The sequence below is a fragment of the Myiozetetes cayanensis genome, unplaced genomic scaffold (genome assembly GCF_022539395.1).
Source record: "Myiozetetes cayanensis isolate MyiCay16 unplaced genomic scaffold, myiCay2020 scf7, whole genome shotgun sequence".
Classification (NCBI taxonomy): Eukaryota; Metazoa; Chordata; class Aves; order Passeriformes; family Tyrannidae; genus Myiozetetes; species Myiozetetes cayanensis.
In genome coordinates, this window is record NW_026087964.1 from 46,569,148 (window position 1) to 46,586,973 (window position 17,826).

Here is a 17,826-nt window from a genome sequence, read left to right on the forward strand (position 1 = left end):
TAATCTCTTTCATTATTAATATAGAAAACCAAATTAATAGGAACTTCTTTGTAAATTTTTGTCATAGGAGAAATAAGGTGTTCCAATGGTTTGCAGAAAACGTTCGAGAGATTGACTGACTTCTTGAAGCCACAGATTGAATTTCATTGATGTGGCAATAGTTGCTTTTGCTTTCATTCCAATTCCAGAGAAAGAAGAAAGATCACCCAACAGAGAAACAGAATCTGAAGATTAGGGAAAAGAGACAGGAAAAGAAAAAAAGAAAAAAAAACTGGCAACAGTGGTTAACTTTCAGTGAAAAATAACAGTCAAGACACGGTTATCTGAATAATGGGTTCCATAAAAGTCTATATAGGTGAATCACACATTATTTTGAACAAAGAAATTAATTATTTCTGCTGAAAATCATCTAAGTAGTAGAATTTTTGGCTTAAGAACTCTACAGTTTAGAAATCAAATATTTTGATAAAACATCATAAGAAAGCCATAATCTTTATGCATCAGTTCTGACAATTGTTTCTTTTCCACTGATAGTCACACAGGCAAATGCACAAACACATGCACAAAACATGAGGAGGTGTTAACAGCATTTTGGCCACAACAGTGCATCAGGATGCAGATCCAAGTTCAGATCCCCTCTCCATCTGTATCTTGGATGAAAAACTGGTTTCTGAAGAAGGCAGGATACAAATCTTGGATTCCAAAATGCAGAAAAGAACACAAATGCTTTTGCAACTTTGAGAGAGTAGCTGAGAAGATTTTCCTTTTATCCTGGTCTTCCCATGAAAAAAAGATATATTACAAGACACGTAATTTGCTATGTTGCCAAAACATTCCCTCCTATATTTACATTTGTAGATACAGCTTTTCTAAATTATTATATGCATTCCACGTAACAAATTACAAAATTCACTTGACTCTGATCCTGCTCTAGCACTTAGAATTTAAAATAATTTTTGGTCAAATATTATAGGAACATAGCAATATCATGTGTAAATTTTTAACTGTTTTTCTGGTTTTAACCTTTTTTTTGTTTTGTTTTTTTTTTTTTTTTGTACAAGAGCAACAAACGATTTCTATGCTGACAGAATACAGTCTCATATAATCATTCCAATTAGTCTTCTAAAATGGATGAGATTATATTCTTTTTTTAGAAATACTCTGTAGATAGTATTCTAAATCTCTGAATTGCCTGTAATGCTTTACATGAAAAGTAATTCATAAAATTTCTTTTTAATTAAGGAAGCAAACAATATGGAATATTTTCTTGTACCACAGTGATAGTAAGACAATATCTCCTGTTATTAAAAGAACAAGTCAACAAACCTACTTGTTTTACTTTTCAGGTAATGGTAAAACACAGATGTGTCACTGATGCTCTATAAATAACACAAGTAAAGATACCAGGAAATCTTATTTCCTGATTTTGTTCAGCACTGGGTTACTGTGAATTCATTCGTGCCTCTTCAACTTGCTCAATACCTTAAAATATGCATTTTATTATGCATGAATATGTATATACATTCTATTACATGTAATATATGTATGTAACTGAATAAGTAGCTCCAAAAGTCAGAAAAGTCACCGACAAAATCCCCCTTAATTTGGATCCTTGTGAGGAAACAAACTGCTGGAAAGAGCAGCAGGAGCAGCTGTAGGAGACAGAGGAAATATTTTTGCCAGTAAGTGTCTTTTCAATTGACTGTAGTGGACTTGCAAACAGGCCCACAGGAATTTCAGGTGGCAACAGCAGCTACCCATTCATTTCAAAACTGTAGGTTCAGAACCTGCAGGATCCAACAGAACACATTCTTCTCATCTCTGACTTATGCAACTTTATAATTCTCTTTTTAAATGTAACTCCTAAAAAAGATACTAAAGCAACTTAAAGGAACAGAAGAATATGGGGAAACACGTATGAGCGTACACATAGAAGTCAGTTGCTGGCTCATCTCACCTATGACATTAGGCAGGCATTTGAGCAGTTGCAGAAAGATGCAAAGACAGAGGTGCCTGGATTTATAGTTGCAAATAAATTGTCTCCCACTGGAGAAAATAAAGAATGTACAGCAGTTAGGGGGGAAAAAAAGAATCAGTGAAGGTTTCACACTAATTTGTGTCAAGGACCGCCACAAAGAATGTAAAAAGGAAAACAACAATAGAAGGAAAGAAGACTAATCACAATTGCCCAAGAGAATGTTTGTTATATCATGGCCCATTTCACTCTGCCTTTACCTCCTCTCCAGATATACTGCTGGCAGGTAGAAGAACCACCTGAATCAATCCACTTAATTTTTTCCAAAAAATTGCTAGTATTGCATTTGGTATAATGTATTTTCCTCTCAAAGCCCTATTTGACCAGGTAAATAAATTAATAAGAATTACATTTCACAGAACAACTGTGCCCTACAAATTATATTTTGGCACAGGCACCTCACTGTACCTGCTATTCAGCACCTTCAGTCATGCCCTACATGCAGCAGCTAAAAAATAGAGGGCTAAGCTCTGCTGATGACAAGGAAAACACATATTTAGCATTTTAGGAGTATCAGAAGATCAAACTCTCAATGGCTGAAGAAATCTTGCTGGTTCTTTCTTCAAAGAAGAATAAATATTTTCTCATACAAAGTAATTTGTGAATATTATCTATAATTCAGAATAGTCTTCATTTCTATTTAGTGTTAGTTAACTTCTCATCACTCATCTCTAGACATGTTGTGTTTTACTTTATTCTAAAAACAGTTTCAGTGAATTTTACATCTCAGCATCATATTCCAGAAGAAAACTTGTGTCTCCTCAGTTCTTTGGCTCTATTGCCCCCACACTTCTGGCTCCCCTCTAGCCATGATGAAGAGCAACATACAATATTTCTGGTTTTGGTCTAGTCCTTTGCTGCGACATTCTTATTCACGTGCTTGTGAAGTTGCTAAATATCCTACTGAGTCATTTTCCATTGGTGCCAGGAAGAAGACTTTCGCATTTATAAACAATAATCAGAAACCAAGTTCAAACTGAGTTTTCCAGCTGTGCTTTAAACTACACAAATAAAAGCAAACTGTCCCAAATCCAGGTAGGCTGACATGGTTATGACAGCAGCTCAACGTGAACACACAGCCATGATAAATAGGACAGTGTTGAGCATCCTTAAATTGCAAAAATTCTCCTGCCACAGCTAAACCTTTTCATGACTGACTGATGAAAGGGAGCTATCAAAGCTGAAGAATAAAAAAAAAGCTATTGCTGGAGGATCATTTCATCCAGCTGGGCACTGGAGGAAGGAGGCAGGGAATGAGGTTATTAGGCTAAGCCTAATCAAGCAAGGAAACCCAAAACCAAAAAGCAAACTTTGCAATGCCCTTACTGCTATATACAAAAGAAAGAGGACAGGTCTTGTGAAACATCTTAACGATGCAGTTAGTACTTATGCTAAATAGACATGCTGTGCAGGCTGCTATTTTACTACAAATCCCTACTTGTGCAATACTGCTGATTTTCTGTCTCTCCCACAGCACACAGAAAAATTTAGTAAAAGAGTGATTTCAGACAAAAACACCAGAAGACCTGCAGAAGATTAAATCATAATCTCATAAAGAGCAAAGAATAGAATAATTTCTAAATCTACCTTCTAGACAAGATGCTAAGTCAGGAGCTTAGCTTTCACTTCAGGCTCGGTAGGAGAAGTTTTGCTGGAACTGTGAAAAAATAGCTTCAAACTGAATAACACAAAGGAGGAAGTACAGACAATCACAGCTACTTTTCTGATAACACTTCAGATTATTTCTTTCACATTTCTAAGTGTTTCTGTGAAGCTGGGAATGGGGAGCTGGTAATAATGGCAAGTTTAACCACAGCTGACTACAAGCACAAAGTAGTGAGCAGTGGAAAAGCAAAACAGAACAGCAAATAGCAGATGGTCAGAAAGAAGTCACTCTAAAACTGAGTAGTCTTACAGAGAGGAAAATTAAGCATTTCCACTCTAGATATGCATAAGCTGGAATGGCCAAAAGTTAACATAGGAAATCATGTACGTGTAACAATTCTAGAAGAAAATGCCAGCATAGATACCCTCTACAGCTACCTTTTTTTCCTAAGAGAGACTGACAAAAAACACATACCCTTGTCTTTTGTACTGCTCTTTTGCGTAAGTTTCACCCCAGTTAGGCAGATTTTGCTACTCACAAGTTATTAATACAAATGTTTTCACCAAAGTTGCTGTGGAACTTATTTGAGAAATCGAATGCTGATGGCCATCAGCTGACCATACTTTAATCAGCACAGCTGTAACCATTACAAATTTTAATGAAGAAGCACAGCTGACTTCACTGTCCATTTGAGTTTCCCCTATAGACATGAGCCAATTACTGGCTGCCTAACCTCTTTCCTTATTTGGTTGAATAAAATGCTAGCAAGGTGCTACAGGACAGGTCAACCTTGCTGTAGCATTTTGGATGTAGGAGGATCTGATTTGGCACTAATTGATTGTACCAGACCATTTCTCTATGGTTTCAGTTAGAATGACAGCTAGAGTACAGAGAATTTATTCTAGCAAATTTCTACAGGCATTTCCAAAAGGAGTAATAAATGTTCCCCATGGGAGGCTGATCCAGCTACCCAACATTTGTCCTATGTTGTTCAGTGTTCCACTTCTCAAAACAAAACAACTCCAGATACTCAGCCACATCTTATGCCTCATTCGGATACCTGCTGCAACACAGCTGATGACATCCAGCTTACTGAGCAAGTGACTAATGAAAAATCTTGGTTTTCCTTTATGCTGATGGCACCCCACAGTTTTCCTTCTCATGTGTGGGGGAAAGGGGATGGAGAAGAGCACAGCACATAAAAATGTCCCTACAGGGGTGGGATATTTCCTCAGGGTACTCCTGAAGAAGAAGATGGAATCAAGGACACCTTGATTTCTACACTGCAAAGCTGACACTTTCATTAGCATACTGTGTTGGTGGTCTGGCTGACATTTTACAAACACAGACTACAAAAAGCTTCTTGATTTTTGTTTCAACTAAGTCTCAAGGACTCAGTTTACCTATAGGTCTGCTGATATGAGATGTTGCCTTGTATGGATTTCTCTCACCAGGAATGGATTGAGAACAAATTCCCTTGGGGGCACTGTAAAGGATTAGGGAAAGACAAATGGTAATGGTCTCTCCAGAACACCTGGTAGGCAATGGCAAGCAATTTTCCAAGACAGAGTTGACAAAGCTTCAGTCCTATGAGGAAAGCAGAACAAGGACTCCATGAACTATACAGGACAAGTAGTTCAAACAGAGATCCTTTATGTTCCTATACAGGGAAAGTTACTGCAGTGCTGTACAGTATACTGCTCCTATAAGTTTGCAGTCTGCTTCACCCTTGGCAGTACTGCATTTAAGAAACAGGGTCCCTGTGCCTGCTGAAATTGAGGAAAAGGAGTAATAGAGCTGAGGCTGGGAGAGCTGGATGGAAGCAACAGAAGCATGTGGGACACAAGGACTTGGGTAGCTGGTGTGGTAGTGTGAAAAATACATCAGTAAAAGGATACAGCCTGGAATTCCTAGTTTGAGCATAAAGGTGGAAAGGTATAGGGCACAGGGCTGGGTTTGTGCTTTCTGGCTTGCAGCCATATGAAAATCTTGAGTGAAGCTGCTAGAGATGAGAGTGAAGCTGCTAGAGTGTGCAAGCCTCTGCTATAACTAGTGGGTCTGGCGTTCCTCACTCACTGGAACCACCATTAGAATTTTTTCAACACTCAAACTCACAGAGATTTTCTACTGTTCCTTTCTTCAGGCTCACCTCCAGGGACAGGATGAAAGATGAGGCAGGTGGAAGATTTGGGACTCAAAATGGAACTGTGGGATAAAGTCCAGTGGCTTTTCCATGACAAAGACTTGCAGTGCATGGTGGGTTCTAGAGCCTGAGGTTGGCTGCTGCTTGGGATCAGGTCAGCTGGTAAGAGCTAAGAAGCACATAGGAACATCCACGATTACACTCATTCAAATTAAAACTGCAGTGAAGACCTGACAATATTTACCCAATTCTACTGGGTAAATACAGCACAGAGGAAACAGAACACAGGAGTATTTGATTTTTGTTTGAAGCCTTTGTTTTAAAAAAAAGTGTTGAATGTGTCATTGCTGATAGGGATATTAAATAGCTCCCACTGCTGTGATACAATTGAAATCTCTGCTGATGACAAGTAGTAGCTCTAAATTGTTGAAACCTGGAACAGATCGACACTAAAACACATTTTCTCCCTAAAGACTGAAGCCTATTGAATAACAAAGGTTTGTTAGCTGAAGTCCCTTGCAATCAACCCTTGCACAAAGCATGCATTCCCAATGCCAGCTGTTGTTAACATATTAACAAAAAACTGATTTCAGATGTGAAAACATCAGGTGTTAAATTTCCTCATTTACCCTTTTCTACCAATATAGAAATAAGTGGATGTAAAAATACTGTTTACTCAAAATAACTATAGTACTAAGTGTGGAATAAATGCATATCAGCAAAAAGAACTTTTTTTTTTTTTTCAAAGACACAAAGAAAACAAACCCATAATATTTTGTGCACAATTAAGGACATTATGTTTAGGGCTACATAGTGTTTCAGTAAAATCAGTGTCTGCTGAATATGAAAATGGTTTTATAAATGTTTCTTGATATCAATTACATATTATAAATTGAAAAGTAAAATTAGAGAGCAGCAGGATGTATTTCTTTATCTAAAAGAGGTCACTATTCCAAATCTGCAGGTACCAGAATGGTTTAAAGGAAAGCCTGTACTAAATGAAAAGACAGCAGCAAAAAAAGCAGATCTGAATTCATCTGGAATAAAATCATCTGGAAAGAGCTGTAATAAAAAAGCAGTTTCAGTCCTCGGATTTTTCAACTAAGCCAGCTGATTAGCTCTGCAAAGACAGGGCAAAAAAGACTATTTAAAAAAGGAAGCACAATAATGAAATTCAAAGAAAGGCAATATAAAATAAATCTCTCAGCATAAATGAGATGAGAATTCATTTTCCCCGTGATGCTCTCCGCAGCTCCTGAAAGTGCCTGCTGCTGGCAATGAATGAAATAAAAGGGGGAGGGAGAGCAGAGGGAAAGAGGTGTTAGCTTACCAGCCACTGGAGCTTATCACTCCGCTCCCTTCGTGACGCTGGAAACTCACAAGCCTATAAAATGTGCCTTGGCTCCTTCAGCAAAATCAAAAGCAAGAGGTGGCTATACACAGGAGAAGTAGGATGCTGTTCTATCCCGAGGTAGCTCTCCTGACTTAGCTGGTACAGCACTTCTTACAGTTTGAACAGCAGAGCCAAATCTTTATTCTGACAGATCTCCCCTGTAACTGCTGTGCTGCCTTACTTCCCTTTCTTCCTTCCTTCCCTCTTCTTATCTGTTGGTGGGGATTTTGAAGGGTTGGGAAAGGAAGGTAGAAGAGTGACATCATTCCTGGAAGAGAGGAGAGGAACATCCAAGATGACTTCTGTCCCCCCAGCCAACTGGAACATGAGCATGAGCAGCAAGTGGAACGTGAGCCTTGCTACAGCAAGTGATGCCTGGGGACGGGCACTGGGAGCGCCAGCTGGAAATGCTTCTCCCCCTGTAGCATCCTCAGCAAGCAACTTCTCCAATCAGTTTGTACAACCCTCTTGGCGCATTGCCCTGTGGTCTCTGGCTTATGGTGGCGTGGTGGCAGTGGCCGTTTTTGGAAATCTCATTGTCATCTGGATTATCCTGGCTCACAAGCGCATGAGGACAGTGACGAACTACTTCCTGGTGAATCTGGCCTTCTCTGATGCCTCCATGGCTGCTTTCAATACCCTCATCAACTTCATCTATGCACTGCACAGTGAGTGGTACTTTGGAGAGGCTTACTGCCGCTTCCACAACTTCTTCCCGATCACAGCTGTCTTCGCCAGCATCTACTCCATGACAGCAATAGCTGTGGACAGGTGAGAAAAGAGAAGAAAAGTTTAGGGGTTAGAGATTAAGATCAGATTCTCTGCTGAAATTAAAAAACACGGAGATAATAATCATTGTGATGAGAGGCAGAGACCTGAATAGTTCATCGATTGTTCTCCTCTGTACTTCTGTCCCTAAACATTGTTTTAATTCCTGTCTCTCTCCTTCAGCCTGTCATTGCTTTTACTCTCCTGCCTTCTTTTATAACAAACATTTCAGCTCTCTGTTTGACTTCAGCTGCTCTCTGTGCTCTGTCTTTCAATACTAATTCTGTATCAACACCCATTGCTCAGGGTTTTGCTTCCTCACCTGTGAAAACAGTATCTGTCCCTCAGTCAATGTCATCTAATTCATACTGGTTAGGAGTTGTAGAAATTGTGTGTAAAGGGAGAGGATTTCAAATTTCCCTCCTCTCTCTATTTCTGCAGCTGGCAGAGGCATTTGCCTCCTCTTCAGAAATCACTTCAGACTGTTTTTAATAGCTCTTCTCACAGACAGCTCTGAGCTGCTTTGTTTCTCCCAATTTTAACTAATGAGACTATTTACATTGCCATCTGTGCATATCCAGAGGACCGATAAGAACATGATTTCAAAGTGCTCAATTTTTTTCTGATTTCTTGGAGCTAAACAAGGCTTTGTGACTGTCAAAGAAAACAGGACAGGGAAAAACTTTATCTTTGTACTCTTGACAATAATGGAATAAGACAACTGTAGTGTCCATAGAGTAAAGGGGAAATGTAGTTGCCTGATTTTCAACACAGATACATGGATGGACTGTCTTTCACAGAAGGTGCTGTGAGTCTTCCCTGGGAAATGTTTCTATCTTTATTATTGTTTTCACATTTGCTGTGGTGGAGAGATAACTTACTGAATTTTCTTTTAGAAAACCAGATCAATTTGTACCTCAGATCTCTTATTCCTTTTAGCAATGCACTGAAATTACTTATAAAACTCATTTCTACATATTCAAATCACATTATACATCTTTTCTGAATTGACTTGTTGGAACTGCAGCACTTCCAAGTGATGGTAGTTAAGATTTCATAAGGGTCAATCCACCTTCTGAAATATTATTTCTCATTTCCAGATGCAAAGATTGGGAAACACGTTGTTGTACCTTTTGTCTGTGCTTGTGAACAAGTTCATAAATTATTAGGGCTTTTTCATTTACCCTAGTAATTGCAAATTTTTGGTGCCATTCTTAGGCAGATGCATTTCTGTTTCATAAGCTAGAAATGAATGGGAGAATGAGATTCTTGGCAACTCTTCTCCTCTTTGCTCTGAGGGTGGGTGAAGACACATGGAAATCACTACCCTTTCCTCCTGACGGTGGTGTATCTTCTTCCCAACTGTTAATTACTATTAATAATGGAGAAGGTAGTGTAATGCCAGTGATACTACCTTCAACCAGGCAAAGATTTCTTTCACTGTCTATTTGGGTTTAGCTTAAGATGCTTTTCTAGCTTGATGCTTTCAGAAAGATAAGAGGGCTTTAGTTGATGCTGGGTATTTAGCAGCTACTGTTGCAGCTGATCAAATCATTAGTCGAGCAGTTACTAGGATGCTCTGAGCAAGGTTTCTTTCATATTTTCTGACAAAATTATCCACAGACATATAGTACTCACTACTTTGAAAGTTCCTAAATTTATGCTAAGATCCAGGAAAAGAAGGTGAATACAGTTCCTTAGGAATCCAAACAGTGCATTTCTGGAGTGAGTGAAAATAGCTCTGCTACACGCTGACTGAAATGCAATGGTCAGATACAAACGTATTAGAAATGTTTTCCTTTGTTTAGCAGTGTGAGATGCTGGTAAGAGGTGTGTCAAGTGTGTCACAGAAAACAAACACAAGAGCAGCCTATCCTTCCTTCCCTATTCACACTGTTATTCCTTCTCCTTGTATACCAAATAACACCTGATGCATTCAGTACCTTTAATAATTTCCTGGCTACCTCTGCAGAGCAATTCTGCAGAGTCAAGAGGAAAACTAAGGGTCAAAGAGAATCCCAAGGGATAGCCTTGGATGTACCGACTGTAATATTCCAGGGCACAGATCTGCTGGATGGATATTTCTTATAACTGGTTCCCACTTGCGTTCTGTAATGTTCAGCCACTACCTCACTGGACACTCTGCATTAGTTTTAACCCAGTAAACTCATCTTTACACATTCTTTCAATTCAAAAATTTAAAGCAACAACAAGAAAGCTACAAATTAGGATAAAGCTCCAAGGGAACTGAACTGATGGGATCATATCAGATGATTTTCCATTAGAAATTGTAACCGTCCCAAAATACTGAAAGGTCATGGGTTGCAGCTCGCTAAAAAGTATGTTGTGGTGTGCTGCACTGATCATTTTCAAACATCTAAATGTTCACAGAGTATGAATGAGTTGCTGTGAATCTAGACACCACTGAGCAGAGGTCACAGGTAGTATGTGTTTCCTTTCACATCTGATTCTGTAGGCCATTCTAAGTTGTGTGCACCGTGAGATTATTGGACTGACAGGGAGTTCTGTGGAGCAGGCAGTTCCTGCAGTGGGGTGTGCTGCATCTGGAGCTGAGGATGAAAGTATACAAGACTGCTGTATGACCGCTCTGTCTGAACATAGTCTCAAATTTCTGTGGGTTTATTCACATCTCTGACCATTCTTTCCCAGTATTTTCCCCCTGCTTTCTGCTTCTTTTCCAAGAGGCTGTTTGCAGTCTACTGGAGAGATGCCACAGGTAGGTTTAACCGAGTCAGCCTAGGCATCAGAAGCTGCACAGGACTCCTTCACAGGCAGTCATGCTTTCATTCTTCTTTAGTTCGTGCTGCATAGTTCCACAGTTACATTGCTTCCAGTGCAGTGGTTCCTTTAGCTACCTTATGGGGATAAACTTCTAAATAGCCTAAGATAAACTGAATAGCGGGCAGTTCTGGAGCCAATACACCCTTGCCACTGATCAGTGCATGATTCTGAAGGGTCCATCCGTCATCCTAAACTCCACCTGTGATCACTGACTGCTGTAGAGTTCTTGGACATATTAAAGACAGTAACTTAGGCAGAATTTAAGCCGTCTGACCTTGGCCATTGAAGACCCACTGCCCCTTTCCACAAATTCTTAGCATGCAAAGGAGGTGGTTCAGGTATGCCAGCAATTAATTTTGAATCCCAAGATTGCTTCATTATACAACCAGTTCTGTGTATAGGCCTAAAAATTCTGCATTTTTTCCCAGCTTTAGTGCATCTACAGTATTACTTTCTCAGTTACTCTCTTTTCAGTAATTCCATAACGATATTCTCATTGAAATGAGTTTAACTCTTTATAAATAAGCAACTTCTCTGGAATTAGAGAAAGTATTCTAATAATGATGGTGAGTAATTGCTGATCCTATTCATATCCTACGATTCCTTTTCTTCCTAGTATGGAAGCAAGCTTTTGGCTTTTGAAGCCAAAAACCATTTATTTTACTTTACATGATTTTAAATTATATTTAATATTCAGTTTTATTTATCTTGCACAATGTTCTCTCTTATTCAAAACTTGTCATTCTAGTTTCCCACCTTATTTTCTAGATTTCTAATATATCTACAGAAGCACACATATACTGGGTCAGTTTTCTTTTTTTCTGTGGCATTGTTCAGTTACTGATGGCTGTTCATGACCTCTCTCTACACTCATTAGACTCCAGAATAAGTAACATGATACAAGCTTGTAACAGAAGACAGATACAAGGCATAAACACTTGATTCAACTTATCAAATAAAATCTACACTCATAATATGTACACACTCAGATCTTTGAAATATCATTTAGGCTCTTCAATCTCTTCAGGGGTATTCTGTAAGAGCAGTTATTATTGTCACAAAGCAGTACCACGAGCCCTATAAATTAATGCTACTGAAATTCTAAGTAGGCAGTTGGCACATTGAAAAATGTCTTATTTTTCCAGTAGATACATTTTAATATCAGTCTCTACCCAAGGCCTTCATGCGCCATAAACATTTTAAACAGATATTCCTGCCAAACTATCTAGTATCTGAATGTTAAATATCTGTTACCTCCCCTGTGTGCTCAGAAACACTGAAGTAAAGGGTGCAGTTTATATGTAAAAATGATCTCAAATATTTCTAACAAGTTAGGACATGGAGTGCACGGGGCACAACCCTGTATTGAGGTCACAGGGTAGTGGTGTGAGCAGAAGATGCAAAACAAGAAGGTGTATTCTGCTACTTGCATTCTTGTACACACGTGCTTGGCACCAAGTGGTTTGTGCTTGGCTCACCAATGAATAGAGGAGATTGAAGAAATGGGAGGCAGGAAACCTGCAACGCCCCGTCAGCTGCTATCCCCAGCATAGAGCTCAGCCCAAACAGAACTGCAGCCTTTGGCCCCTCTCTCCTTCCCTTTCCCTCAGATTTGGATGTCTCAAAGTAAATGGTTTCCACGTTTAAAAAATAAAAAGTGATAACTTGCACTGAGAACTGCGGAGAGAGAGATGAACTTTAGAAAAAGAAAAAAAAGGCAGATGGAGTTCTTTTCGTATTTTACGACGGCTGATTTGGAGAGGGGGCACCTTCAGGTCTTGGGGGTTAAACCGTTCTCTGGAGGTGTAATGCTCTCCCAACTGCCCCTCGAGCACATGGCTCTCTGATCCCTTATGAAGGACACACAGACCATGGCTGAGGGGCGGACAAAAGAGGAAGTTTATTTGGGGATGGGGGTTTATATGGGTTTCAGGGGGATTGGAAAGGGACCAATTACAAGGTCAAGGTACTCCAGAAAAACCCAATCAGGTAATGAGTTAACAGCCAATAGCAAAAGGTGAACAAAGGCCAATGGGAAGACCTCAGGGTATCTTCCCAGGACATTCCTGTATAAGGGTCCTTTGCAGGGGGGTGTCGGGAAGGAGACAGTGACTCGAAAAATACAGAAAAGCCATCTTAAGATCTGTTTAAACAACATTAAAAACTTCTGTTTCTATAACCCTTGAGCTGTTTTCTTCTTTTCCTTCACAAGTCCATCTCTGGCAGGATTTCTTCCACCCTATATAGGGCAAATCCATTCCTACAGTATTTCTCATGCTTCGCAGGCTATTTTCCCCATAGAGATCTTCTCCTCATATCTGAGAACATTTTCATCAGAAGAAATAGATGGACTTTCTGTAAACTCACTAGTCTAGTTTTCTATAGGATGCCATTTTATTGTTAGCTGTTGTTCCTGCTTCTGGTGCCACTTAACTACAGAAAACACTACCTGTCCTACTCCTACTACCAAACTAAAGTTCAATTCGACTTTTTAATGGATGACTTCATAATCATGACTTCAGGAATTAGCCTGTTTCACTGCACATCACAAAGGAAAAAATGCAAGATAGCTTTAGAAATTATCACTATTATTTATATTCTTACTTTGCTAGTCAAACTGCAGAATTCAAAGAGTAAATCCCTTCCCATTCCTCTTTCTTTCCCCAATAGTATTTAAAGATGAAGTACATCTTATTTCTAGATTCCAGTATCTGGGCTGCCCTCTGGAAATACTAGTCTTCAAAACTGGAAAGAAAAAGTTGAATAGGAGGGCATTAAGTGTTCAAATATCAAGAGCTGAAATACCAAGAGCTGAAATACAAAGGAGAGCTAAAATACAAATTTAGAGGCCTAAAATTATTTTTTGGATTTGACAAATCTCTTTCTTTCTTTCTTTCTTAGAAAAGGTGAAATAGTTTCCGCAGAACATTCTGATACAATGGCTACAGAATTCAGCCTCTCAGAGACCTAGGAAAAATAATCCTTTTCTTGCAATGGTACAATTTCATAATGATCAGGAGAAAATAAAGGATCTTTTTTGGGGTTTTGGTCCAAATTCATGTCAGAGTTACATTACTGATAACATACTGAGACAGCCTGGGAAAAAGCTGCTTTCGGATGGTGCTGTGAAAAAAATGAGGTTGATACACTAATATCTTGAGAAGTATAAACAACATTTACAACACTGCTTAGCCTCAGTCTTCTTGTTCCAGGCAGGAAACATCTGATCCTATGTTCCAATGAGAGGTTCATTTTAGACAGAATCTTAGCCATAAATATATTTTTTTGTGCTCTTATTTATCATTCAATGAAAACTACTAAAATATGTATCTGTGGTGTACTATGTAAAGTAGCCTGTGCTACTTTTAAAAGTTGGTGAAGGGTTGGGGTTTGGGGGTGGGAGGAAGGGGTTGTTTTGTTTGTTTGCCTGTCCATGTCTTTGCTTTTTTTGCTTATTATTGCCTAAATGTGTGTTTTTCTGACTGATTTACCAAGCAGGAGAAAAATTTGTATCATTCACACATTTTTGTTTACCTAAAATAAAGTGATTTCAAAATAACTGCAGAAACAAGAAGGAAACCATTCAGGTGACAATGGCAGAAATGTAGGTAGAAACAGAGTGGGTTGAAGTCTGTGCAGAGGGAGCTGTTTCTTCAGACTTTGCATTGCTATTGGTCCTTGACAGCCCAGGTAGATCATATTTAAAGAAAAGGAGAAATAGAAGCCCTTCTGCCAGGGAAAGTCAGTTAGTCCATCATTTTGTGAAACAGACCAAAGGAAATTCTTATGCCTTTTCTAGCAATATGCATAGGTATAGAATATAACATGTAAAATCAATTACATACTCATAAAAATCTACCCCATTGTCAGTTACCAGATGTTTCTCAAATATTTACTGAGAACTGTTTATGAGAACTCAGACTTCCTGAAGAATTTCAGTGTTCCTGTTTTAAGGTTTCTGTTAAGAGGTACCTGTAAGCAAGGCATTGGATGCTCGTCCCGATTTCAGAAAAACTGCAGCGTTACCCCATTCTCAAAGCAAAATAGCCATTCACCAAAAGCAGCACATGTTCCTCAGGATAAATTGAGGCCAAGTCAGTCATCTCCCTGGGATACTGCCCACTGATCTCTCAAATGTACCCTGTGTTTGTTTATCTGTCATGCTGTCATGCGCTCCTTTCTTTATGCTGTTAGCTTTAACGTGATCCCCGTGTGACACTAGAAGATAGCAGATAGAGATACAGGAATACAAAAGTTAGAGATTTGGTTTTCATTATACAAAAAAATGCCACTAAAATCTCACAGTTCATTCCATCGTTTTTCGACTATTGTATCTACCTTCCCAAGATCTTTCACAGGATTTTCCACAGCAATGTTTTAAATAAGGACATGAATCATAGCAATTTCCCTACCTAAGTTTCTTAATTACCAGTTGATTCTAAATATAAAGTCTCAAAATCAGCTTCTACCTGGAGGGAATAACAGCATCTGTGCATTCACAAAGGAAGTGTGCTCTGATGTCTGCTGTTGACGAGCCACTTACATGCAAACATTGTGATTTTTCTCTCAGTCTTTTCCTTTGTTAAGTCCCAATTTCCTGTTACAGTCTGGGACTGAATTGATTACATTTTCCCCCATTTGAGTTTATAAACACATTGTAAACAGGTGAAACAAATCACTTAGGATGATTAAAGGCTTCCAACTCTATCTCCAAATGGGCATTTGTAGGATCCAGTTATGAACATCATTTTGTTCTAATAACATCTTTTTTATTTTTGCCACAATTTTCTAAATTATGTGTTAAAGATGAAAGATTTTTCTGACTGTACTAGTCAGTGTCTACTGTTCTAGAGAAAGATAAATTAGTGGCAATTTTTATCTTTTCTACTGTTAGGACCATAACACACAAACTTCAGAAACTTTTATAGTATGTACCAGCTATTTGTCTCTTGTTACTTGCAAACTGTAACAGAGCTACACGATTATGCTGCCATTATAACCACTGGCTTAAAGAGTTTATAAATGTTATTCAAAAGTCTCTATTATCATTTCAGAGAAAACAGATTTTCTTGATTCGATGAACCCAAGAAACGAGTACCAAACAGTATATTGTAGACTCTAGACAAACAGAGCAGTTCAGAAGGGAATTAGATCTATTCTCACCCCAGCTGATGAGTGGTGCAGCAACCACACCATCATTCACCAGTCATTGTATCATGCAGCCTGACTAATTTCTCATTAGGTTCAGTGGAAAGACTCTTGCTGAATTCAGTAGTAATTAGTTAGGGACAAAGACTAGCACAAGCCAAAGCTGGAAGAAAAACAATGACAGTGGTATATTGCATGGTCACAACAAACAAAATCACATGCTAAAAATTCTAATGATGAAACTAAAGTGCTACCTAAAAATGTTTTAGACTCATACAAAGAAGAACATGGTATTGAACAACCCACATTCTTCAAAGTGTTGGCTTGAGTCTCTACCTGCACATATTCCCATCCCTACATTTCTAAATGTGCATATTCCATCTTATAATTATCTTCCAGGCATGAATGTTTATGTTGGGTAGAGTAATAATGATTTCCACTTATGATAAATTAGCATAATGAGTTAATTCCTTCCATAGTATGTATTTTATATTCAGCATTCCTGCTTTATGGTGTGGAACAAGCTATCTATGGCATTACTAGCATCTACCACTGGAGTGAGAAAGCATTAGAAGTCTGATCTTTAAATCAAACAGCCTCAGTGCAAGTTCAGAGCCCTTTATTCAACAGGGGGTCCCAATGCTCCAGCCTGGTGATGGGCTGAACAGTAGATATCCAAAGGCTGCAAAGCAAATTGGCACAACACCCCACTGAAAAAATGTCTGTGTGGCTACAGACCATTTTTCAGTGGTATAACAACCCTTCAGTTGCTTTTAGCCATTAGAAATCCTTCTTCAGCTCAAATGCCTACCATCTTTTCCTCTCCTTAGAGACAAGGTGTGGAGAGGTCCAAGGTGTGTGTATAAATATCGCAGAACATGGCAGACCTAGGTGGGCCTCTGCACTTGTCACTGTCTTCAGAAGGACTGCCTAATTTTGGGCACCACAATATAAAAAAGACATCAAGCTATTAGAGAGCATCCAAAGGATGGTCACAAGGATGATTAAGGGTCCGGAGGGAAAGACTTACGAGGAGCAGCTGAGGGGAGACCTCATGACAGTCTTCAACATCCTCTCAAGGGGAAGCAGAGGGGCAGGCACTTTGCTGTCTCACATCCAGTGACATGGCTCAAGGAAATGGCATGAAGCTGAGTCAGGGGAGGTTTAGTTTTGATATCAGGAAAAGATTTTTCTCCCAGAGGGCAGCTGGGCACTGAAACAGGCTCTCCAGGGAAGTGGTTACAGCACCAAGGCTGTCTGAGTTCAAGAAGTGTTTGGAGAATGCTCTGAGGTACATAGTGGGACTCTTGGGGATGTCCTGGACAGGGCAAAGAGTTGTACTCAATGATCCTGATGGGTCCCTTCCAACTTGGGATATTCTGTTATTCTATGATGAAGCTCAGATCATTTCAAAGAACAATGGAGAAGGAGAACAGTCATTAAGACAGATGACATCAGAGAATTGAGAAGTCTTGCTGTTCCCCCTGCATACAGTTTATGGTTGGTTGACCACAGAGAGAATAGCTCTTTGGGGGTTCTTTCCCATAAACCTGCAGAGGCAGAAGTGCTTGTTACCAGAGTCCCACTATCATAACATTTTATTTTTATACCAGTTCTACCTAGCTTGGAATCTCTGGTACACTAGGGTTGATTTTTGTCATAGGTCTTTTACCGTTTCATCACCCCAGTTTCCTTTCTTATTCTCTCTTCTCTCAACACAATTTCTATATGCTATTATTCTACAATTCTCCTTTCTCCTTTTTCTCATTTCACTTCTATTTTTGCTTCGTCAAACTGTTCCCCGGTGTCAGTTCTTTTGCTCTAGATCCCATATCTCGTTCTCCCTTTCATTCCTGGCCTACTCAGACACTCCTCTTTTTTCTACATCATGTTCAGCACCCTCCAGTGCACAGTGCAGACAGCATATCTGC

At 39.2% G+C, this 17,826-nt stretch overlaps 1 protein-coding gene across 1 annotated transcript in view; it reads left to right on the forward strand.

Moving 5' to 3' along the window:
* The first annotated feature begins 7,139 nt into the window (after positions 1-7,139).
* The window catches only part of TACR3 (tachykinin receptor 3), a 34,161-nt gene continuing 23,474 nt past the window's right edge, over positions 7,140-17,826 (forward strand). Inside the window, exon 1 of the mRNA XM_050338065.1 lies at positions 7,140-7,948. Within this exon, the coding sequence (XP_050194022.1) occupies positions 7,473-7,948 (476 nt within the window). The 5' untranslated portion in view covers positions 7,140-7,472. The remainder of the gene's footprint in view (positions 7,949-17,826) is intronic.